Source organism: Bos mutus, chromosome 19 (genome assembly GCF_027580195.1).
Source record: "Bos mutus isolate GX-2022 chromosome 19, NWIPB_WYAK_1.1, whole genome shotgun sequence".
Taxonomy (NCBI): domain Eukaryota; kingdom Metazoa; phylum Chordata; class Mammalia; order Artiodactyla; family Bovidae; genus Bos; species Bos mutus.
The window spans coordinates 33,352,626-33,377,723 of record NC_091635.1 but is presented as its reverse complement, the minus strand read 5'-3'; the positions used below and the strand labels follow the sequence as shown (position 1 = coordinate 33,377,723).

Below are 25,098 nucleotides of genomic sequence, written 5' to 3'. Positions count from 1 at the left end.
TTGTCACATGCTCCAACATGGATAAACTTTGAGAACATTATGGTAAATGAAATAAGCCAGTCACAAAAAGACAAACACTGTGATTCCTCACATGAGCTACCAAAAAATAATCAAATTAATAAAAATATAAAGTAGAATTATGGTTACCGGCAGCTGGAGAAAGAAGGAAAAGGACAGCTGCTGATTAGTGAGTAGAGCTCCTGTTCTGCAAGATGAAAAAGTTCTGAAGATCTGTTTCAGAACAACATGAATATATGTAACACTACTGAACTGAGAAGACTCTTGAGAGCCCCATGGACAGCAAGGAATCCAAACTAGTCAATCCTAAAGGAAATCAACCCTGAATATTCACTGGAAGGACTGATGCTGAAGCTCTAATACTTTGGCCACCTGATGCAAAGAGCTGACTCATTGGAAAAGGCCCTGATGCTGGAAAAGACTGAAGGCAGGAGGAGAAGAGGACAACGAAGGATGAGATGGTTGGATGGCATCATCAACTCAATGGACATGAGTTTGAACAAATTCCCAGAGATAGTGAAGGAAAACGAAGCCTGGCATGCTGCAATCCATGGGGTCACAAAGAGCTGGACATGACTGCACGACTGAACAGCAACAACTGAACACTTATAAAGGTTAAGTTAGTCATTTTACGCTATTTGTTTTTTATCACAATTTTTAAAATTACCCCAAATAAATAATAAACTAAGTATATGACCCAAGAATGAAAACTAAACAGAAGGAAGATTTGAAAGCAAAAGTCAATGAAAACAGAACAAATCAAATAGTAGATCTGATCAACAAAAATAAAAAGTTAATCTCCAGAGGAAAAAAGAAACACTAACTAACCTCTGGCCTATTAGTCAAAAGATACAAAAATAAACATTTCATAAGAGAAATAACTTATAAAGTATGGAAATCATGATGAAATAGGATGATTTTCCATGAAAAATGAATTATCAAAACTAACTTAAGAAAGGGAAGAAAGTCTGAATGGGTCAATATTTGTAAAAGAAACTGAAAAGGCTATTTTCCTCTAAAATGACAACTACCCAGCTGATTTTATGATTTAGCACTAACAACTTCCACGTAGCCAACATGTAATGCAAAACACTCCAGAACATGGGAAAAAAGAAGTTTCACAACTCCTGGAATAACTATGACATCAAAGCTAGACAATGCTGCCTGCACATAAAAAAACACTGTAAGCCAATACCACTTATGATCATAGATTAAAAATATGAGCAAAATACTAGAAAATCAAACCCAGCAGTACACTAGAAATATTATCATAATTCTGGAAATGGGAAGTGATGATACTTTCACGACACTGTACATGTAATGCCACTGTATACTTAAAAATGGTTAAAATGGTAGGTATCATGTATACATCACCACAATAAAAAAATTAACATTAAAAAAGAGAAAAAAGAAAAACTAATGTTTTTATCTGAAATAAGTATTTCACTCAAAAGATTTTCTATATAAAAATTCATATGGGCATAACATAAATCATTAACAGTACAGGCTACAACTTAGAAAAGAGGGAATTACTAGGGTCATACAGTAAAGACAAATTAATAAACTAATTGGGCATTTAAATGCCAGGTGCCAGAAACAGAGAAATTTAAGGAGGTTGTGGTTGGTGTATTTAAAACAGGCAGAATTTCTCATTCATGGAAAATCAACTGGAGGCCACAGTAGCCTGGACTTTGCTGCGCCAACTGAAGCACTCTAAGCCAGGACAATCCTTCAGCAAAACCAGTGTTACTAAACACTCTGACATGGAAGATGCCAACACTTTAAAAGCAAAAACCAGGTTTTCAAAGAATTAATTTTTAGTACGTCTATTTTAAACATTATATATATACATATATATATATATAAATTTTATTAGAATAAAAGTAGCATTCATCTCTAACAAATACAGATGAGGCAGAAAGTACAAAACCAGAGTAAAAATCACCACTATTCCATTACCCAGAAATGGTGCTATTTTCTGTTTTTTTTTTTTTTTAATCTGTAATTACTCTTCAAACTTGATAAACAGGGTAAAATATTGACTCCTGCTTAGTCACAAGTTTACTAGAAGCAGTTCTCCCAAAGATAGTTGTTGTTTAGACTCTAAGTTGTGTCTGACTCTTTTGCGACCGCATGGACCATAGCCCACCTGTCCATGGGATCTCCCAAGCAAGAATACTGGAGTGGGTTGCCGTCTCCTTCTCCAAGGGATCATTTTGATACACAGGTTCTTAACAGTTTGGAATTTTGGCCAGTAGATATCAGTCACAATTCTATCGCTATTTTAAATGTTTTCTAAGTTTGTAATAACCGATAACTTAACTCTCAGTCTCTATACCCAGTTCCTCATACTTACCTTGTAAACTTCACTGAAACCTCCTCTACCCAAAAGATGTAACAACAAATATCTGTCATTTAGCGTTGGATGATCTTTAAATCTGTGGAAACAGAATATAAAACAACAACATTTTGAGGTCAAGTACTACACAATTTTCCTTGTTTGTGAAATTTCCAGAATGTCTGACGTGTTATACATACAATTACAGATGCTGCCAACAGTTTGGCAATCACCGCAATATAGCTAATTCTGAGCATAGGAAAAACTCTATGGTTCAAAGAGAAGGCGTTAACTATGATGAACAACATTAGCTGTGGAGTCGTGAGACCCAGGTGCCAGCTGCAGCACAGCCACAATTAGACTAGTGACCCCTGTTGACTTCCCTCTCTTTCTGCCCTGCCATAAAGGAGGGGGGTGCAGGGCTGTACACTGGACCAGGGATTTCCAAACTGCTACCAGGGTCCTGCAAACCCCTCAAGAACCACACGTCCCCTCCATCCAAAAACATACAATAAAAACCCAAGATAGTTTCCATGGCCTTAAAATCAGGTCTCATTATAAAGTGAGTCACATGCTCTACGTGCATTCATTTTCTCTCTTTACATCTTCATGATGTAACTGTTTTCCCCATATAGGATTCCATCTTGTATCATTTTCTAGCAATAAGATAAAGAAATGAGAGATTCTGGCAAAAATAACTTTTAGGTGTTTCTACCTAGTTCCTCATCAGCCCTACTAATAATCCTGAAAGTATTTTGATTTTGAGACAGTGGCACACCTGTGGAGAGAGGTGACATCACTGCATAGGATTTCACTGTGGAGTCAGAGCCACATCTCAACTCTTTGTTTGGCCACACTAGTCGCTAGACAAGTTAACTTAATTTCTCTAAGCCACTTTCCAGATCTATGTATTGAAGATGACCTACTGCAATGGGCTACTGTGACAACTAAACGACAGAACACAGGGGCACTTAGCACTCTGCCTGACACAGAGAGTGCACAGTAACGGTAGCTACTGTTGCTGCCACTTATAGAAAGCAAAGTCCATGGCTCACTCTGGCCAAACAAAAATATACAAGCTGTAGCTATGCCAAAACCTCCATGTTTCAGAATTAGAAAAATGTGGGGGGAATAAAAGGATTATCGTTAGAAGCCACTTGCCACTTACAATCTACTTTTCACAGTTTTAATTCCTTAAATGACTTACAAAGATGAGCATTTATCTACAATTAATGTACTGAACTTGAGTCTTTCTTAAAAATCTCAACACTTCAAAGACCTGTAAAGGTCATTCAGAAACTGAGTGTCATTTTCAACCCAACCATCTTTCCACACCACCCCACCGCCACCCTAATGCTTCCGCTTCAGTAAGGCTAGGAGGGTAAATCTGAGCACACAGTGTACCTAAACCATTGGCGACTGCAAAGTTACATTGCCTTAATGAGCTCTATGTGCGTAAAAGTGCTGTTTGTATAAACATATAGTTAATATATAACCCTAATATATTTATATGTATTTAAACCAATGAAAATCATAATTTTGTTCATAAAACGTATTATTACACCTACAACAGAGTTAAATACACCATGGAATGGTTTACCAAATTTACAATAAGCAAAAATATCATTCTGGACAATTCATGTCAGAAAGTATTCAGCAATCTCCAACCCAACATACCCCCAAGTTGCTTACTGTGAATTATCTTCATTATGTATCCTTTTTAGTTCCCTGATATGTAGATTTCTAACCCTTTCTAGCCTTTCCAGCTCTGCCTGGATCTCTGCTTCCTCCTAAAGTGAAAAGGAAAGAAACAGCTTAGAACACAGGAAACTTTACCTTTTTAGACTCTCATTTCAAAAACAAAAGCAGACATCCCTCTTAAGAAAAGCTGAGATGTTTTCCACTGAAAAAGATTTTTTTTAAGAACTGGAATTTTAATCTTAAATATGATCCCACAGCAAAATAATAAATAAAACTCAAACCATACAGAGAAGAACAGCAGGAAAAGTGAAAAGCTTCCACCCTCTCCATGGCCACTCCCCAGATACAATCACTGTTAAGTTCCTTGTATAAATTTCCAGAAATATTTTGTATGTATACATACAGGCATGCAATCTTTTTTTCTTTTTTTTAAAAACACAAATCAGGTTTTTAAATCAGGTTTTTAAAATCAGCTTCTCTAACTGGTTCTGTTCTATAACTGTGATTCTACTCAGTGCTTTTAAATTCCACTGATTTAACAAGATCTGAGAAGGGCAGGGAGAGATGATAAGCACACCTTAAGAGCAATCTATTAAATACTTATTGATCAACTTCCTGATAAGCAGCACCCATCAAAAAGCACACACTACTGAATTTAAGAGACGAGTGACCTATATCAAAGACACCTCTGTGAACACTGTCAACAACAAATTCCACGTGGGTGCCTCTGTGTTACAATACGGTTGGTGCGCCACCTCCTCTTCTCAGCCAGCTTAGGTGACAGACAAGAGCTGCTATGCATTTACAACAGCACAGTAACTTCACTTTCAGAACTGTCTGCTCTTACTTCATATTTATTTTTTACTAAAAAGATAATCACTTGTGGGGACCTATGAGGCATACAGAATGAAATATCGGTATATCATTGGTGGAAAAGGCACTCTCACTGGGGGCTTGGAGCTGACTTGCAAGTTGAAAGACATGAACTCCATTAGAATACAGGTGTGACCCAAAGTAACTATTAATGATTTCCACAGGTATGTGAAGCTATTATTGCCCAAATGACCAAACAACTTCAACACCAAATGTAAACTAAAAATTCCATTTCTTCAGACACATTTTCTCATTATACTTACCTTTTTAAGATGACCTAATCTGAGTTTGAAGATTTCTTCTTGTTCATGGTATTCTGCTAATGTTAACCTGGAAAATAATGACAGAAATTTCAGTAAATTATTTGAAATCATATTTAAAGAGACATGCCAAAGAATACTATACAGTATATTCACTTTAACTTAGTTAAAATGACCAAATGATAGATTATCTTGCAATTCTTTGACAAGAGAAAACTGTGATTTATCAGATGTGATGTATACAAAGGACTTCAAAGCTGGAAGTCTATTAAAAAAAGGTGAGAAAAATAAATGACCTCTATTTTTACATTACTTATGAGATGAGTTTGGTCATATACCTTATTCAGATGAAAATCCATTGGAAGAGGTAGCCAAATTATATGTCTAAAAGTTTTTTAAGGGGGATATTAATAAGCCAACATATTTGGTTATTTTTGATAACTCTTGGACTTTGATACAAGGAGAAGAACCTAGAGGACAGAGTCCAGGATCTGGAGTCTGAGGACTAGGGTTCACAATTCTGACCATGTGACCTTGGGCAAGAAACTTTAACCTCAATTTCCTAAAAACACAGCAAGCAATGATATCTATCTAAAAAAGCTGTTGTGACTACTACAATGAGAATATGAAAGGAATCTATACTTTGTGAAATCCTACTCAACACAGTTCTCAAAGGGCTGACTTCATGGGTGATCATTTCATGTTCTACCTACCCTGATCGCATCCTCATATCTCAAGAATGAGCATGTAAGAAGTGATAGCTTACTCCTCCATCTTCACCCTCTTCACATTCTAGAAGCACACACATATACTTCAAAATTTTAGATGTCACTGTTTAGATATATTCTAAATAGCAGGAGAAAGAAGAAACAACTATCCTATCAACCAGGAAGAGCTACAAAATAGAGTCGCTGAGGTCTGACTAAAAGAAGATAAAAATAGCAAGAAATACTCCCATCAGGGTTCACACACCTATCTTTCCATAGTTGCAGAAATACTTACATCTATTATCCCATATCATACCAGTAAAAAAGGGAGAAATGAAAAAAATCATAGCTTAGAATTCTCTCTACCTAAAACACGTTAAGTACCAGGAAAGGATAATAAAACCCATTCCAACACAAGAGGAATATTTTTGGCTTCTGGCCAAGGGAATGAGCCATGGATACTTAATTATTAAAGACTAGACCAAAGGCCTTCCAGCTTGGATTTTACTCAGGACTCCAGATGGCAACTGCTTACTTACACTCTACTGGCTTAGACCGAATTCTAATTATTATTCTATGGCAAAAAACAAAACAAAACATAACAACCTGTGCCCACTTTGCTATTTCTAAGCCAATGGTTTTATTCATTGGCATGAAATAATTTTCAAATAATACTGGAAGAAGAGTTCCTTCACAAAATAAATGTAGGAGTTATGAAAGAAGACAATAATCAGAGTAATGTATACAACTTTTGCCTGAACAATTCTTCAAAACTGGGTTCCTACTTGAACATTTTTTAAAAATATTTTTATTTATTTATTTGGCTGCTCCGGGTCTTAGTTGCAGCATTTGGGATCTTTAGTTGTGGCATGAGAACTCTTAGCATGTGGGATCTAGTTCCCTGATCAGGGATCAAACCCAGGTCCCCTGCATTGGGAGCAGTCTTAGTCACTGGTTCAGCAGGAAAGTCTCCCACTTGGACTTTTTGAAAGGGGATATTGCTTAGAATCTAGTGAAGACATTTTCCAGACTTAATCACTGTGCATACCTTTATCATGATACTTAAAAGTGACTATTAGTTTATTCATCTGTTCATTTTCCCTAAATAAACTGTGAGTCCTAAGGCTGGGCTGTCTCCTTCAGCTTTGCACCCTGGTGTCCAGAACAGGGCCGAACCTATAATAAGCATTTAACACAGACTTACTAAATGAATGTCAAGGAAAAGGCTCCCCAAGACATCAGGTATGTATTGGGTGAGGACTGGTGTTAAGCCAGCTTTCTCACTGGAATGAAGAAAGATACATTTCTGGGATGTCATGAACTTTTAACAATGGTAATAAGTATTTTTATACTTGAAGTGGATTATGGGTTAATATGTTTTTGTGAACTAACATGAAAACACTAAAGGCAAAAGACATATTAGTCAATAAATTACATGGTATCATTAGCTCTCATTTGTAGCTACAATTAAACCCTACAATGACAGCTTTAAGAAATTTCTTTTTCCCTTGAAAAACCAATAAGGCCACTAGGGAAATACTGATTATAATACCAATGAATATTTCTATGAAAAATATGTTTTATATTTCAAACATTCAAACACCTAATTCAGAAACTGACATTATGGCTACCATCAATTCTATAGAGATTTTCTATACATTTATAGATCTCTTCTTCCCTTTTAATTGGAAAACCTCTTAAAGATAGTGGTGATGAGCATGAATAAGAAATTTTTAAAATAGGTAAGTAATTTGCTGGTTTTATTTCCCATGCTAATTCTAACTGTTCAGCAGTCCTGCCTACTTGGCAAACTACAACCTGTGGGCCATTCGGCTAGTAATCTGTTCTGGAAATAGCCACATCCATTCACTTACGTGCTGCCTATGAATGTTTTCAAGCTATAACAGCAGAGTTGAGTAGTGGCAACAGAGACTCTCTAGTGTGCAAAGCCTGAAGTGTTTACTATCTGGCCCAATGGAGAAAAAGTTTGCCACTGCCTGTCCTAGCGGAAGATTCTCTTAGTGGTCAAGAATTCAAAAGTCAATTAGGGAAATCTGATATGGGGAGGGACTGAAGAAAGAAGGCATCTGTACTCTGAATATTCTACTGCTCCTATTCATGGTAACTAAGGAATACTTGTTGACTAGCAGTGAAAAAGATGACTACACTGCAACTGAAGATACTGGCGTTTTCCTTAGGTTCTCAGAATAGAAAAAAATAAATAAATAAACAACAACTGGGAATGTCAAGACTTGGCTTACTGGGAAAATGTTCTTTTCCTAAAATAATACCTATTTTTTCTTAGGTTCCATCTAAATTCGTGAGTGGTAACTAGTGTTCTTCAGACTACTAAATAGCATTCTTCACTTGTGCGTTCTTCAGTCTGAAATAGAGCCAGATAATCCCCTTAAGGTGACACCAACATACCACAGCCTGGAAGCACGCACAAGCAGTTACATCATTTGAATACCTAATGACATCACATTTGTTTTAAGACTGGCCAAAGAGCATGACATCAAGTTTAATGACATTCTTTTTCTCCCTCTTATTCGAAACTTCTTATATAAGATTAGGACTAAGAAAATGAGTTAATTGTGTACAACTTTTATATGAGTTGAGCAAATCTATTAATGTAACTAAAAAGAAAGGTTAAGCTCTAGAAATCTCCACAATTTATCACTTCTTCCAGTGGCGCTCGACAGGAGGTTTGTATCTCAGGGGAGAATACAGTATCTTACTTCGCGTTAATAAAGAACATACGTTTCATTCTCAGCTCCATTGGTCTTGCTTTTCCGCTGTTTCTGCTCATTGGTTGCTGGAGGGGCCTGTCCCATGGCAGGAGGTTTCCGCTTCGCTAACATTTTTCGTTGTCTTTCTATCTCTTCCCTCTGTGAATTTATCCTTTCCTGTTGCCTAGAGATACAAAAGATGTTGCACAGAGGAAGGTCAAAACTGTTTGAACATGGCTAAGGAATAAACATAAATATTCTTGTCACCTGCATATTCGATAGACTTCAGAAAAATAAACCTAAGTAGAGATTTGATTTTAACTTCAGGTTTGAAGAACCAACTATCTGGTGATAGAGCTGTTTTTGGTAATGAATCTGTACTTTTAATATACTAATTACAATAATTCTCAGAGCAGAAAAGTGGGCAGGAAGAAAACAGTATCAAATTTCTATTGTGACCTAATTTTCCAACTCAAAAGGAAAAACTTTGATTGCTTTTTTTTCTTGACTGCTTTTTTTTTTTTCCTTATTGCTTTTTAACAGTTAAGAAAACAACTCCTGGTAATGAACCCATTAAATAACTGTTTATGTAAAAAAAAAAAAGGGTTCCAAGTGCCTTTTTATTTTTTAATTGGATTATAGTTTCTTCAAAATCTATCTAGAAAGATACCAAATTTGAGGAATGATAAACAAAGGAAAAAATGTTTTCCTTCTGAATCTATCATTTATTCTAATCAAGTGAGCCATTACCACTCCCAAGTCATTCCCAAACACTAATATGGTAGAAACCCAAACTAAGTTTTTTAAGAACAAGGATGAGCATTTAGAGAAAGCAAAAAGAAGCCTTTCAACAAGTAAAAACTCCTCAGAAAATGGTACACAAAATGAATGAATAAAAGACATATGAAAGACTCAGGATACTTAACACCATTTCTATTACAGCATTTCCTGCTGCTGCTGCGTCACTTCAGTCGTGTCCGACTCTGTGCGACCCCACAGACGGCAGCCCACCAGGCTCCCCCACCCCTGGGAATCTCCAGGCAAGAACACTGGAGTGAGTTGCCATTTCCTTCTCCAATGCATGAAAGTGAAAAGTGAAAGTGAAGTCGCTCAGTCATACCCGACTCTTCGAGACCCATGGACTGCAGCCTACCCAGGCTCCTCCATCCATGGGATTTTCCAGGCCAGAGTACTGGAGTGTGGTGCCATTCCCTTCTCCAGAGTATTTCCTAATAATGTCTAATTTTTTAAAAATAAACTAGCTTATAAACGAAAAGTCAATACAAATATCAATGTAAGTATTTCACTTTCTCTCATGAATCCTGCTACCTGACAGATACTAAGGTTTCTAGACCAGGTATATAAAAGCATACCAAGATTTGGGATTAACCACTTAAGAGACTAAAATCTTTAAATCACTCATCATAGTTGACAAGTCAGATGCTGGCTCCTGTCCTCTTCTCTTTCTACCATGCTTTTAGCCCCCCATCTCCCTTTCTTGATCCAAATTTCACTTTTGCAGAATGACAGAATCTAATTTTTTAAACCTATATTCTCAAATGATGTCTACTTGACCCTCTTCTCTGAACGCTAGTTGTCAGTTTCTACACTATTTCCAGATTCAGGATACCTTTCTTAAAAGAACGGCAACCAGAAAAACAAGACTATACCCCAGAGCAGACCCCCATAATACAACTTATGCTGCCACATCGAAAAGGGCAACACTGTAAGTAAGCAAGGTTAACCTCATCACAGTACTGCAAAGAAATACCAGTTCTTTGATAATACCATTTTCTTGGCTTCAAGATAAGCTGACTTACAGATTAGATGTCAATTTATTTACTTTTTTTAAACTTTATTTTAGTTGGAGGCTAATTACTTTATAATATTGTAGTGTTCTTTGCCATACATTGATATGAATCAGCCATTGATTTACATGTGTTCCCCATCCTGAACCCCCCTCCCACCTTCCTCCCCATCCCATCCCTCTGAGTCATCCCAGTGCTCCAGCCCTGAGCACCCTGTCTCGTGCATCAAACCTGGACTGGCGATCTGTTTCACATATGATAATATAAATGTTTCAGTGCTATTCTCTCAGATCATCCCATCCTCACCTTCTCCCACAGAGTCCAAAAGACTGTTCTATACATCTGTGTCTCTACATGTGCTGTCTCACACATAGGGTTATCATTATCATCTTTCTAAATTCCATATATATGTGTTAGTATACTGCATTGGTGTTTTTCTTTCTGGCTTCCTTCACTCTGTATAATAGGCTCCAGTTTCATCCAGCTCATTAGAACTGATTCAAATGTATTCTTTTTAATGGCTGAGTAATATTCCATTGTGTATATGTACCACAGCTTTCTTATCCATTCGTCTGCTGATGGACATCTAATGGGACAGTAGAAATTTTAATTCAAGCATTGTCTGCTTGTCTAAAAAAATCTTTTAACTATTAGAGATATACCTTTCCCTCCAAAAATGTATGTTTATGAATAATTCATGGCTTGAAAGATTTCTGGATTAGACACAGAATCCTTAGGTAAAAATCACAATTTCCTTCTCACTCAATGAATGTCCTTGAGGAAAACATGTATCTTCTCTGAATATGAGTTTCCCAGTCAAAACAATTGGTAAAATATCTTTAAGCTCATTTGCACCCCTTCAGGAGCCATGAGTTCAAAGCACTCTGAACTCTCTGAAGGTAACCATACAATATATAGTTTAATTATAGTCCATAGTGTACCAGAGGAGTACTACAACATTTCATCTACTGGAGACTAACTGCTTTGGAAGGTTACGTTAACAGTTACCCTTATTAAATATAAATAAAACTTATTTGCTATTGTTTTCAGGGAGAATCTGCACATTTGATTTCCAAATTCACAAAGAAAGGAGCCCCATCGCCATTATATACAAATCATAAACAAAGGGTACTCTGGTGCCAAAACACCATGAGACTATCTTCAACTGTACATTCTGAGAATAAGAGAGCTTGATTGCACATGAAAATTGATATAACAAAGATCAACTCTTGTATGTAATATGCATTCTTACATTAATTCTTGATGTTGAAACTGTTCATTTATACTTATAAAAGTCACCTAAAGTAGTCTATTAGTGACATTTCATTTAGGTTTGTTTTGGGAAAATAAAGTCTGATTATGTCAAACTGTAACTTCTCTTAGAACAAGAACTGTGTCTTATTAACCCTTATATGTCCAACACATATGACAGTGGTGTTTTTTTTTAATTGAAGAATAACTGCTTCACAGAATTTTGTTTTCTGTCAAACCTCAACATGAAATCAGCCATAGGTACATATATCCCCTCCATTTTGAGCCTCTCCCCCATCTCCTGCCCCATCCCACTACTCTGGATTGATACAGAGCCCCTGTAGTTGCCTGAGCCATGCAGCAAATTCCCATTGGCTATCTAATTTACATATGGTGATGTAAGTTTCCATGTTACTCTTCCCATATATTTCACCCTCTCCTCATGTCTGTAAGTCTATTCTCCATGTCTGTTTCTCCACTGCTTGCTTCCCTGAACATAAATTCTTCAGTATGATTTTTCTATATTCCGTATATATGTGTTAGAATACGATATTTACCTTTCTCTGACTTACTTCACTCTGATAATAGGTTCTAGGTTCATCCACCTTATCAGAAATGACTCAAAGGCATTCCTTTCTATGGGTGAGTAATATTCCATTGTGTGTATGTACCACAACTTCTTTACCCATTGCTCTACTGATGGACTTCTAAGTTGCTTCATATTCTAGCTATTGTAAACAGTGCTGCAGTGAACAATGGGATACATGTGTCTTTTTCAATTTTGGTTTCCTCAGGGTATATGCCTAGGAGTGGGACTGCTGGGTCATATGGTGGTTTTATTCCAAGTTTATTAAGGAATCTCCACACCGTCTTCCATAGTGGCTGTATCAATTTATATTCCTACTAACAGTGCAAAAATGTTCCCTTTTCTCCATACCCTCTCCAGAATTTATTGTTTGGTGACTTTTTGATGATGGCCATTCTGACTGGTGTGAGGTGATATCTCATTGTAGTTTTGATTTGCATTTCTCAAATGAGTGATGTTGAGAATCTTTTCATGTGTTTGTTCAGTTCAGTCGCTCAGTTTTGTCCGACTCTTTGCAACCCCATGAATTGCAGCATGCCAGGCCTCCCTGTCCATCACCATCTCCCGGAGTTCACTCAGACTCATGTCCATTGAGTCAGTGATGCCATCCAGCCATCTCATCCTCTGTCGTCCTCTTCTCCTCCTGCCCCCAATCCCTCCCAGCATCAGAGTCTTTTCCAATGAGTCAACTCTTCGCATGAGGTGGCCAAAGTACTGGAGTTTCAGCTTTAGCATCATTCCTTCCAAAGAAATCCCAGGGCTGGTCTCCTTCAGAATGGACTGGTTGGATCTTCTTGCAGTCCAAGGGACTCTCAAGAGTCTTCTCCAACACCACAGTTCAAAAGCATCAGTTCTTCGGCACTCAGCTTTCTTCACAGTCCAACTCTCACATCCATACATGACCACTGGAAAAACCGTAGCCTTGACTAGACGGACCTTTGTTGGCAAAGCAAGGTCTCTGCTTTTCAATATGCTATCTGTGTTTGTTAGTCATCTGTATATATTCTTTGGAGAAAAGTTTGTTCAGTTGTTTCTTCTGCTTTTTGATTGGGTTGTTTGTTTTTCTGGCTTTGAGTTGTATGAGCTGCTTATATATTTTGGAAATTAATCCTTTGTCAGTTGTTTCATTTGCTATTATTTTCTCCCATTCTGAGGGTTGTCTTTTTACCTAGCTTATAGTTTTCTTTGCTGTACAAAAGCTTTTAAGTTTAATCAGGTCCCACTTGTTTACTTTTGTTTTTATTTCCATTACTCTAGGAGGTGGGTCATAGAGGATCTTGCTTAGATTTATGTCATTGAATGTTCTGCCTTTGTTTTCCTCTAAGAGTTTTATAGTTTCTGGTCTTACATTTAGGTCTCTGATCGATTTTGAGTTTATATTTGTGTATGATGTTAGGAAGTATTCTAATTTCATTCTTTTCCATGTAGCTGTCCAGTTTTCCCAGCACCATTTATTGAAGGGGATGTCTTTGTTCCATTGTATATTCTTGCCTCCTTTGTCAAAAATAAGGTACCCATAGGTGCATGGGTTTACTTCTGGGGTTTCTATCTTGCTCCATTAGTCTATAGTTCTGTTTTTGTGCCAGTACCATACTGTCTTAATGACTATAGGTTTGTAGTATACTCTGAAGTCAGGAAGGTTGATTCCTCCAGCTCCATTCTTCTTTCTCAAGACTGCTTTGGCTATTTGGGCTCTTTTGTGCTTCCACATGAATTGTGAAATTTTTTGTTCCAGTTCTGTGAAAAATGCCATTGGTAATTTGATAGGGATCACATAGAATCTGTAGATTGCATTTGGTAGTATAGTAATTTTCACAATGTTGATAATTGCTACCCTGGATCATGGAATATCTCTCCATCTGTTTATGTTGTCTTTGATTTCATTAGTGTCGTATAATTTTCTGTGTACAGTTCTTTTATCTCCTTCAGATCAGATCAGTCGCTCAGTCGTGTCCGACTCTTTGCAACCCCATGAATCGCAGCACGCCAGGCCTCCCTGTGCATCACCAACTCCCGAAGTTCTCTGAGACTCACGTCCATCGAGTCAGTGATGCCATCCAGCCATCTCATCCTCTGTCATCCTGTTCTCCTCCTGCCCCCAATCCCACCCAGCATCAGAGTCTTTTCCAATGAGTCAACTCTTCGCATGAGGTGGCCAAAGTACTGGAGTTTCAGCTTTTACATCATTCCTTCCAAAGAAATCCCAGGGCTGATCTCCTTCAGAATGGACTGGTTGGATCTCCTTGCAGTCCAAGGGACTCTCAAGAGTCTTCTCCAACACCACAGTTCAAAACCATCGATTCTTCGGCACTCAGCCTTCTTCACAGTCCAACTCTCACATCCATACATGACCACAGGAAAAACCATAGCCTTGACTAGACGAACCTTTGTTGGCAAAGTAATGTCTCTGCTTTTGAATATGCTATCTAGCTTGGTCATAACTTTCCTTCCAAGGAGTAAGCGTCTTTGAATTTCATGGCTGCAGTCACCATCTGTAGTGATTTTGGAGCCCAGAAAAATAAAGTCAGCCACTGTTTCCACTGTTTCCCCATCTATTTCCCATGAAGTGGTGGGACCGGATGCCATGATTTTCGTTTTCTGAATGTTGAGTTTTAAGCCAACTTTTTCACTCTCCATGTTCACTTTCATCAAGAGGCTTTTTAATTCCTCTTCACTTTCTGCCATAACGGTGGTTTCATCTGCATATCTGAGGTTATTGGTATTTCTCCCGGCAATCTTGATTCCAGCTTGTGTTTCTTCCAGTCCAGCGTTTCTCATGATGTACTCTGCATACAAGTTAAATAAGCAGGGTGACAATATACAGCCTTGATGCACTCCTTGTCCTATTTGGAACCAGTCTGTTGTTCCATGTCCAGTTCTAACTGTTGCTTCCTGACCTGCATACAAATTTCTCAAGAGGCAGATCAGGTGGTCTGGTATTCCCATCTCTTTCAGAATTTTCCACAGTTTATTGTGATCCACACAGTCAAAGGCTTTGGCATAGTCAATAAAGCAGAAATAGATGTTTTTCTGGAACTCTCTTGCTTTTTTGATGATCCAGCGGATGTTGGCAATTTGATCTCTGGTTCCTCTGCCTTTTCTAAAACCAGCTTGAACATCAGGAAGTTCACGGTTCACATATTGCTGAAGCCTGGCTTGGAGAATTTTGAGCATTACTTTACTAGCATGTGAGATGAGTGCAATTGTGCAGTAGTTTGAGCATTCTTTGGCATTGCCTTTCTTTGGGATTGGAATGAAAACTGACCTTTTCCAGTCCTGTGGCCACTGCTGAGTGTTCCAAATTTGCTGGCATATTGAGTGCAGCACTTTCAGAGCATCATCTTTCAGGATTTGAAATAGCTCAACTGGAATTCCATCACCTCCACTAGCTTTGTTCATAGTATGCTTTCTAAGGCCCACTTGACTTCACATTCCAGGATGTCTGGCTCTAGGTCAGTGATCACACCGTCTCCTTAGGTAAGTTTATTCCTAGATACTTAATTCTTTTTGTTGCAGTGGTGAAGGGATTGATTCCTTAATTTCTCTTTCTGATTTTTCATTGTTAGTATATAGAAATACAAGTGATTTCTGTGTATTGATGTTGTATCCTGCAACTTTGCCAAATTCACTGATTAGCTCTAGTAATTTTCTGATACGATCTTTAGGGTTTTCTACATACAGTATCATGTCATCTACAAACGATGAGAGCTTTACTTCTTCTTTTCCAACCTGGGTTCCTTTTATTTCTTTTTCTTCTCTGACTGCTGTATCTAGGACTTTCAGAACTATGTGAATAATAGTGGTGAAAATGGGTACCCCTGTCTTGTTCCTGATCTTAGGGGGAATGCTTTCAGTTTTTCACCATTGATAATAATGTTTGCTCTAGGTTTATCATATATGGCCTTTACTACGTTGAGGTAGGTTCCTTCTATGCCCATTCTTTGAAAAGCTTTGATCATTAATGGGTGCTGAATTTTGTCAAAGGCTTTTTCTGCATCTATTGAGACGATCATATGGTTTTTATCTTTCAATTTTTTAATATGGTGTATCACACTGATTGACTTGCATATATTGAAGAATCCTTGCATCCCTGGAATAAAGCCAACTTGGTCCCAGTGTATGAGCTGTGTGATGTGCTGAATTCTGTTTGCTAGAATTTTGTTGAGGACTTTTACATCTATGTTCATCAATGATATTGGCTTATAGTTTTCTTTTTTGTGTGTTGTCTTTGTCTGGTTTTGGTATCAGGGTGATAGTAGCCTCACAGAATGAGTTTGGAAGTGTTCCTTCCTCTGTAATTTTTTGAAAGAGTTTTAGAAGGATAGGCATTAGCTATTCTCTAAATGCTTGATATAATTCTCCTGTGAAGCCATCTGGTCCTGGGCTTTTGTGTTTGGGGAAATTTTTGATCCCAGCTTCAATTTCAGTGCTTGTAATTGGGTTGTTCATAAATTCTATTTCTTCCTGGTTCAGTCTTGGAAGATTGAACTTTTCTAAGAATCTGTCCATTTCTTCCAGGTTATCCATTTTATTTCCATATAGTTGTTCAAATAGTCTCTTATAATCCTTTGTATTTCTGCATTGTCTGTTGTAACTTCTCCTTTTTCATTTCTAATTTTGTTGATTTGATTCTTCTCTCTTTTTGTCTTGATGAGTCTGGCTAAAGGCCTGTCAATTTTATCTTCTCAAAGAACCACCTATTAGTTTTATTCATCTTTACTATTGTTCCTTTCATTTCTTTTTCATTTATTTCTGCTTGGATCTTTATGATTTATTTTCTTCTACTAATTATGTTTTTTTTTTGTTGTTGTTGTTCTTTTTCCAGTTATTTTAGGTGTAAAGTTAGGTTGTCTATTTGATGTTTTCCTTGTTTCTTGAAGTAGGATTGTGTTGCTATAAACTTCCCTCTTAGAACTGCTTTTCCTGTGTCCCGTAGGTTTTGAGTTGTTGTAGTTTTATTGTCATTTGTTTCTAGATTTTTTTATTTCCCTTTTGACTTCTTCAGTAACCTGTTGGCTATTTAGAAATGTGTTGTTTAATCTCCATGTATTTCTGTTTCTTAAAGCATTTTTCTTGTAACTGATATCTAATCTCATAGCGCTGTGGTTGGAGAAGATACTTGATATGATTTCAATTTTCTTAAATTTACTGAGATTTGATTTGTGACCCACGATGTGGTCTATCCTGGAGAATGTTTCATGTGCACTTGAGAAGAAGGTGTATTCTTCTGCATTTGGATGGAATATCCTGAAGATATCAATGAGATCCATCTCATCTAATGTATCATTTAAGACTTGTGTTTCCTTATTAATTTTGTTTTAATGATCTGTCCATTGGTGTAAGTGGGTTGTTAAAGTTTCCTACTATTATTGTGTTACTGTCAATTTCTCCTTTTATGTCTGTTAGTGTTTGTCTTATGTACTGAGGTGCTCCTGTGTTGGGTGCATAGAGATTTACAATTGTTATGTCTTCCTCTTGGATTGATTCCTTGATCATGATGTAGTGTCCTTCTTTATCTCTTGTAATCTTCTTTATTTTAAGGTCTATTTTGTCTGATATGAGGATTGCTACTCCAGCTTTCTTTTGCTTCCCATTTGCATGGAATATATTTTTCCATCCTCTCAGTCTCTCTGTGTCTTTAGACACGTATACGGGGTTTCTTGTAGACAGCATATATATGGGTCTTGTTTTTGTATCCATAGAGCCAGTCTGTGTCTTTTGGTTGGAGCATTTAATCCATTTACATTTAAAGTAATTATTGATATATATGTTCCTATTGCCATTTTCTTAATTATTTGGCATTGATTTTCTCGATCTTTTTTCTTTTCTTGTATTTCTTGACTATATAAGTCCCTTTAACATTTGTTGAAAAGCTGGTTTGGTGGTACTGAATTTTCTTAACTTTTGCTTGTCTGAAATGCTTTTTATTTCTCCATCAATTTTGAATGAGATCCTTGCCAGGTACAGTAATCTTGGTTGTAGATTTTTCCCTTTTAGTACTTTAAATATATCCTGCCATTCCCTTCTGGCCTGCAGAGTTTCTGCTGAAAGATAAGCTGTTAAGCATATGGGGTCTCCCTTGTTTTTAACTTGTTGCTTCTCTGTTGCTGCTTTTAGTATTGTGTTTACTCTTGTTACTTTGATTATTATGTGTCTTGGTGTGTTTCTCCTTGGGTTTATCCTGTGTGGGACTCTTTGTGTCTCTTGGACTTGAGTGACTATTTCCTTTTCCATGTTGGGGAAACTTTCAACTATAATCTCTTGAAAAATTTTCTCATACCTTTTCTTTTTCCTTCTTCTGGGACCCCCATAACTCGAATGTTGGTGGTTTGATATTGTTCCAGAGGGCTCTGAGACTATCCTCAGTTCTTTTCATTCTTTTTACTTTATTCTGCTCTTTGGAAGCTATTTCCACCATTTTGTCTTCCAGCTCACTGATTTTTCTTCTGCTTCAGATATTCTGCTATTGATTCCATCTAGAGTATTTTTAATTTCAGTAATCGTGTTGTCTTTTTATGTTTATTCTTTAATTCTTCTAGGTCTTTTTTAATTGATTCTTACATTTTCTCCATTTTGTTTTCAAGGTTTTTGAACATCTTTACTACCATTATTATGAATTCTTTTTCAGGTAGTTTGCCTATTTCCCCTTCATTTATTTGGACTTCTGTGTTTCTAGTTTGTTCCTTCATTTGTGTAGTATTTCTCTGCCTTTTCATTATTTTAACTTATTGTGTTTGAGGTCTCCTTTTCCCCAGGTTTCAAGGTTGAATTCTTTCTTCCTTTTGGATTCTGCCCTCCTAAGGTTGGTCCAGTGGTTTGTGTAAGCTTCTTATAGAGTGAGATTTATGCTAAATTTTTTGTTTCTCCTCTGACTGGCAAGGCTGAGGGAAGTGGTAATCCTGTCTACTGATGATCTGGTTTGTATTCAGGTCTTGTATTCAAGTGGTTTCCTTTGTGTGAGTTCTCACTATCTGATACTCCCTAGGGTTAGTTCTCAGGTAGTCTAGGGTCTTGGAGTCAGTGCTCCCACTCCAAAGGCTCAGGGCTTGATCTCTGGTCAGGAATGAAGATTCCACGAGTAGTTTGTTATGGTATTGCTACAGCTGCTAAGTCACTTCAGTTGTGTCCGACTCTGTGTGACCCCAGAGATGGCAGCCCACCAGGCTCCCCCATCCCTGGGATTCTCCAGGCAAGAACACTGGAGTGGGTTGCCATTTCCTTCTCCAACTGGCATTAAGTGAGATTAAAACAAATATCCAAAACGAGAAACCAGAGATGAACCCCAGACAAATGACACTTACAAAATCAGGCAAATAATAATTAAAATAATGGAATATACATATACACCCACGAGCAAAGTCAAAACAGTCCAACAAAAATACAGTATATTGACCTGGCAAACAAAGGAAATAAAAAATTATATTTACCAGTTAAGAACAAAACTAACTAAAGCACAAACTGGAAAACAAAACTAAAGCAACGTGCCAAGTGGGGAATAAAGCAATGAAAACAAAATGAACAAATATGTTGAGAGGAAAGGGAAGAAAGCAAAGAAAGAATAGATATGCAAAGTTAAACAGAGGTAGATCAGATTTATATACATTAAAGATTAACTGCAAGGGGAAAAGAACAGTTGGAAAGGCAAACAGAGGAATAAATGTAGAAAAAATATAACAGTTTTTTAAAAATTAAAATTAGGAAAAAAAAAAAAAAAAAAAAAAACAGGAAGAAGAAATTAGAAAAAGGAAAACTCCACAGAATGCAAAAGCCCAATGTAGAGGCAGAGGTTTATAATAACAATAAAAAATGTGACTGAGGAAGTTCTAAAGCTTAATTAGATTTCCTAGTGTCAATAAAATCAACAACTACAACAGAGTGGGGTAAAAAAGGAAACAAAAAGAAAAAAAAAATCCAAAAGAATCTATAGAACAAGTCAAAAGATAAGAATAATAAATATTTTTCTTGAGTCACTGCTATCAGGATCCTTTCCCTCACCTTACCTCCCTAGGATGCCCTCCAACAATGTACTGATCTCTGGACCTGTTGTGGGGGCAGCTCAGATTCTAATCTGGTCCTACTCCTGGGTGTTTTTGTCTCCAATGTCCACGGCTATCAGAGCTAGTGTGTTTTCTTTTGTGGGAGCTCTCAGTGACCTTTCATATATTCCATAGACAGAGTCTGCCTAGTTGATCGTGTGGATTTAATCTGCAGTTTGTACAGCTGGTAAGAAGGTTTAGGGTCTTCTTCCTCAGCCACACTGCCCTGGGTTTCAATGGTGGTTTTATTTCCACTTCTGCATGTAGGTCATCCACTGGGGTTTGCCCCTGAGGCTGCCCTGGAGGACTTGGGTTTGCCTCTGTGAGGGCCAGGTGTGGAGGTGGTGTAGCTGCTTGGGTCACAGTGGTTCTGGCAGCACCAGGTACTCAGGGGAGTTGGAGGCTAGAGCAGCAGGAAATATAGTGCTTTAGAAGGGTATGGCAACCAGTATTAGCCAATATGCTCCAGCATTCTTGCCTGAAGAACCCCACATCCTGACACAGAAGCCTGGCAGGGCACAGTCTATAGGGTCGCAAAGCGTTGGACATGACTGAAGTGACCCTGCACGCATAGACGCAAGATTTTTTTTGCCTATGGCAGCTCTGCCCCAGTGAGAGTTGAGAGTGAAGGTGGCACAGCTGCTTGGCTTACACCTAGCGGTGCAAAGTGTGCAGAGACATGGACTGCCTCCACCCCAGGAGTTATGGCCCTATCAGAATCTTTTTTTTGAGCCTCTTATGGCTGGTGATCAGAAGGTCTCTTTGACCAGTCTTTCTCCATAGCTCCGCCAATTCAGGCACTAAGAGGGCTCCCTTGCCTGGGGTCCTTCTCTGTTGTTCAGTGCATCACGCACAGAGAGGGGCCGCCTAGCTGGGGTCCCACTCTAGATCAGTGCGTCAGCCACTTAAAGGGGCATCCTGAGTGGGGTCCAGGTCCGTAGTTCACTGCGTCAGGGTTTGACGGGCCAGCCTCTCTATTGTTAAGCTGCTGATGCTGGCGTGTAGGGAGAGAGGCTATGGCGATGGTTCCATCCACTACACGTGACTCAGCAGCATCACCTTGCTTCCATGGCTGCATGGCTTTCCTCCATGGGCATTTCCCACCACAATCTCCTCCCCCATAACCCCTCAAATCTGTTTCTCCACAGGCAACAGCAGCCCTTGCCCTAGGATTGCTCCACAACCCCTAAACTCCAGCTCCCAGCTGCTGCACCTTTCAGGGGACCCACGTCCCTGTCCGGGATATGTATGGCTGTGGCAAGGACTGTCTGATTCTCATTCCATTTATGCTGTCACAGATCAGCTCACTCTCAGCCATAAATGTTTCTCCTCTGACTCAGACAATTGCCCCAATGTGGGGATCAGACTCCTGCTTCAGTTCCCCCACCAGCCAGGGGCAGGTCCTACTAACACTTGTTTTTCCCCCTAGTTCCTTGGTCCTACCGAGTTCTGCGTGGTTCTATATATTCTTTTCTTCTGGTCAGGTACTCCTGTCCGCTCTCAGCTGGTGTTCTGCATGCACTTCTGTGTCTGAAGGTGTATTCCTGATGTATCCGTGGAGACAGATGTACTCCACGTCCACCTACTCCTCTGCCATCTTCTCTCCACAGTGCCTTTTATAGACCTGACTGTTAAAGGTTACTTCCATTTCATCAATTTTAGGGAATGCTCACCCTTTACCACCCACAGAAAGAATATTTGTACTATCTTTTACAAAAGTATTGACAACCAGATAAATTTATGTCACTTAAATCTAAGTAACTCTAAAAAGTCATTATTGAGATTTTCCTGGTAATCTAGTAGCTAAGGCTCCGAGCTCCCAATACAGGGGGCCTGGGTTCAATCCCTGGTCAGGGAAATACAATAGATTCCACATGCCACAATGAAGAACCAGCTCAGCCAAATAAACAAACAGCAAGCCATTATTTGTCAGTTATAATAACAAGACAATCAGTCTTAGGTACCATTATCAGTTGAACTGTGCCACCCAAAAAGACGTGTTAAAGTGCTAATCCCCAGTACCTCAGATTATAACCTTTGGAAATAGGGTCACTGAAGATTTAATTAGTTAAAATAAGGTCATACTGGAGTAGGGTGGGCCCTTAACCCAATTTGACTGGTGTCCTCCTGAGAAAAGAAGACACGCAGGGGAACACCATGTGAAGCGGAGGCAGACTGAGCTATGCTACTGCAAGCCACTGAACACTAAACAAGGATCCTCCCTAGAAGCCACAGAAGGAGCGGCTCTGCCAACACCTTGATTTAAGGTTTCTGACTTCCTAAACTGTGAGAGAATTAAATTTATGTTGTTTTAAACCACCCAGTTTATGGTATTTAGTGATGATAGCCCGAGGAAATGATTATGAAAATGAAAGTGTTAGCTGCTCAGTTCAGTTCAGTTGCTCAGTCGTGTCCGACTCTTTGTGACCCCATGAATCACAGCACGCCAGGCCTCCCTGTCCATCACCATCTCCCGGAGTTCACTCAGACTCATGTCCATCGAGTCGGTGATGCCATCTAGCCATCTCATCCTCTATCGTCCCCTTCTCCTCCTGCCCCCAATCCCTCCCAGCATCAGAGTCTTTTCCAATGAGTCAACTCTTCACGTGAGGTGGCCAAAGTATTGGAGTTTCAGCTTTAGCATCAGTCCTTCCAAAGAACACCCAGGACTGATCTCCTTTAGGATGGACTGGTTGGATATCCTTGCAGTCCAAGGGACTCTCAAGAGTCTTCTCCAATGCCACAGTTCAAAAGCATCAGTTGTTCGTCGCTCAGCTTTCTTCACAGTCCAACTCTCACATCCATACATGACCACTGGAAAAACCGTAGCCTTGACTAGACGGACCTTTGTTGGCAAAGTAATGTCTCTGCTATCTCGGTTGGTCATAACTTTCCTTCCAAGGAGTAAGTGTCTTTTAATTTCATGGCTGAAATCACCATCTGCAGTGATTTTGGAGCTCCCAGAAATAAAGTCTGACACTGTTTCCCCATCTATTTCCCATGAAGTGATGGGACCAGATGCCATGATCTTAGTTTTCTGAATGTTCAACTCTTTGCCACCCCATGAACTGCAGTCCGCCAAGGTCCTCTGTCCATGGAATTCTCCATGGAAGAATACTGGAGTGGGAAGCCATTACCTTCTCCAGGGAATTGAACCCAAGTCTCCTGCATTGCAGGCAGAGTCTTTACCTTCTGAGCCACCAGGGAAGCCCAGGAAACGATTCTATGTACCCTCCATAGCAAAACTGTATCATAACTAGAACAGGTGTTAAAAAAACAAATGCACATTATTTGCAGATATTATTTTGACCAAAGTAATTTTGGTGGTGATCTACAGATAGTACCTGAATATCCCAGGTAAGAATTTTTAAAGAGTCCCAGGATTTCATGTTCTGTGTCTACTAGAAACTGGTATATACCACCCAAGGGAGAACTGATACTTATAGGATCAACAGAGTTGTCTCTCTAAATATCACATGATATCATTTATATGTGGAATTTTTTTTTTTAAATGATACAAATGAACTTATTTACAAAACAGACTCACAGACATAGAAAATAAACTTATGGCTAGCAAAGGGGAAGGATGGGGGGATAAATTTGGAATTTGAGGTTAACAGATACACACTACTATATATAAAATAGATAAACAACAAGAACTTACAATATAGCACCGGGAATTATAGTAAATATCTTGCAATAACCCACAATGGAAAAGAATTTGAAAACAAATGCATATATATAACTATAACTGAATCACTTTGCTGTACACATCTGGAATACTGTAAATCAACTATACTTTAATAAAAAAATTTTAAAAAGCTTTATCACTTATTATGGGTCATATGCCAAGAATCAGATGGTTCACATGAAATCACTTTAAAATGGAATTCTATAATTCCTTATACACCAGAATATAATTGTGGACTAGGACAATGATGTTATACAATTTCATTTACTCCCTCTGATGATCCATGTCTTAAACAGCCACAGTTTTGTATACAGGTCAAATCCCCGTATTTAATGTTGTTTATGTCAATATAAAGAAAATCTTAATAATAATTTTTTTATTGCCTTGCCATTGACTATTTGAGACTTCAAGACTTGTTTAAATAAAAAAGTTACATACTGAATAACAACAGAATTTATTGTAACTAACTTCTCAGAACTATAAAATGTGTTACTTTTTCAACAAGTTCAAAATACCTTTTAGAAAAACTTACTAACCTGGTCAAAAATCATTACAAATCTTTTAGGATCTTTTTATTAGACAGCAAATCTGTTTTAGAATCTTAATAAAGATCAGTCAAAATAGAGCCAAGGTACAAACTGAGAATAAAAGAACTGTGTTGAGGCTACTGTTCAGACTATATTTGATCACTTGATTAAATTTTTAATGTCAAGAGGTTTGCTCTTTCTATAAAAATTAGTACTGCAACCTGGTGTTCAGGTACCTTACCCACCAAGTTATGTGTCATAGAGCTTCTTATACACAGATAATTATCATTTGTAAGGATATCAGCTACAGCCTTCTATAACTAAAGAACTTCAATTCTGCATTAAAATTAAGAAAGGAAATTGGTTTATTAAAGCACAATTTTAGAAGATATTATTAAAATACCTAAAATTAATAGACATTAGCCAGGGGACTTTCCTGGTGGTCCAGTGGTTAAGACTCAGCATTTTTACTGCTGAGGTTCAGTTCTTAGTCAGGGAACTAAGATCCCACAAGTTGTGCAGTGTGGCCAAAAAACAAGCAAGCAAATAAAAAAAGGTATCAGCCAGAAACAG

The 25,098-nt window shown here is 38.1% G+C and overlaps 1 protein-coding gene across 4 annotated transcripts in view; it reads right to left on the bottom strand.

The window, feature by feature from the left end:
• The window catches only part of TLK2 (tousled like kinase 2), a 124,571-nt gene that overhangs the window by 21,055 nt on the left and 78,418 nt on the right, over window positions 1-25,098 (bottom strand). For all 4 annotated transcript variants that reach the window (XM_070390026.1, XM_070390023.1, XM_070390025.1 and 1 more), the window contains 4 exons: window positions 8,658-8,810; window positions 5,194-5,260; window positions 4,049-4,146; window positions 2,375-2,456 (listed from right to left, as the gene is read on the bottom strand). In XM_070390026.1, the coding sequence (XP_070246127.1) occupies window positions 2,375-2,456; window positions 4,049-4,146; window positions 5,194-5,260; window positions 8,658-8,810 (400 nt within the window). The remainder of the gene's footprint in view (window positions 1-2,374; window positions 2,457-4,048; window positions 4,147-5,193; window positions 5,261-8,657; window positions 8,811-25,098) is intronic.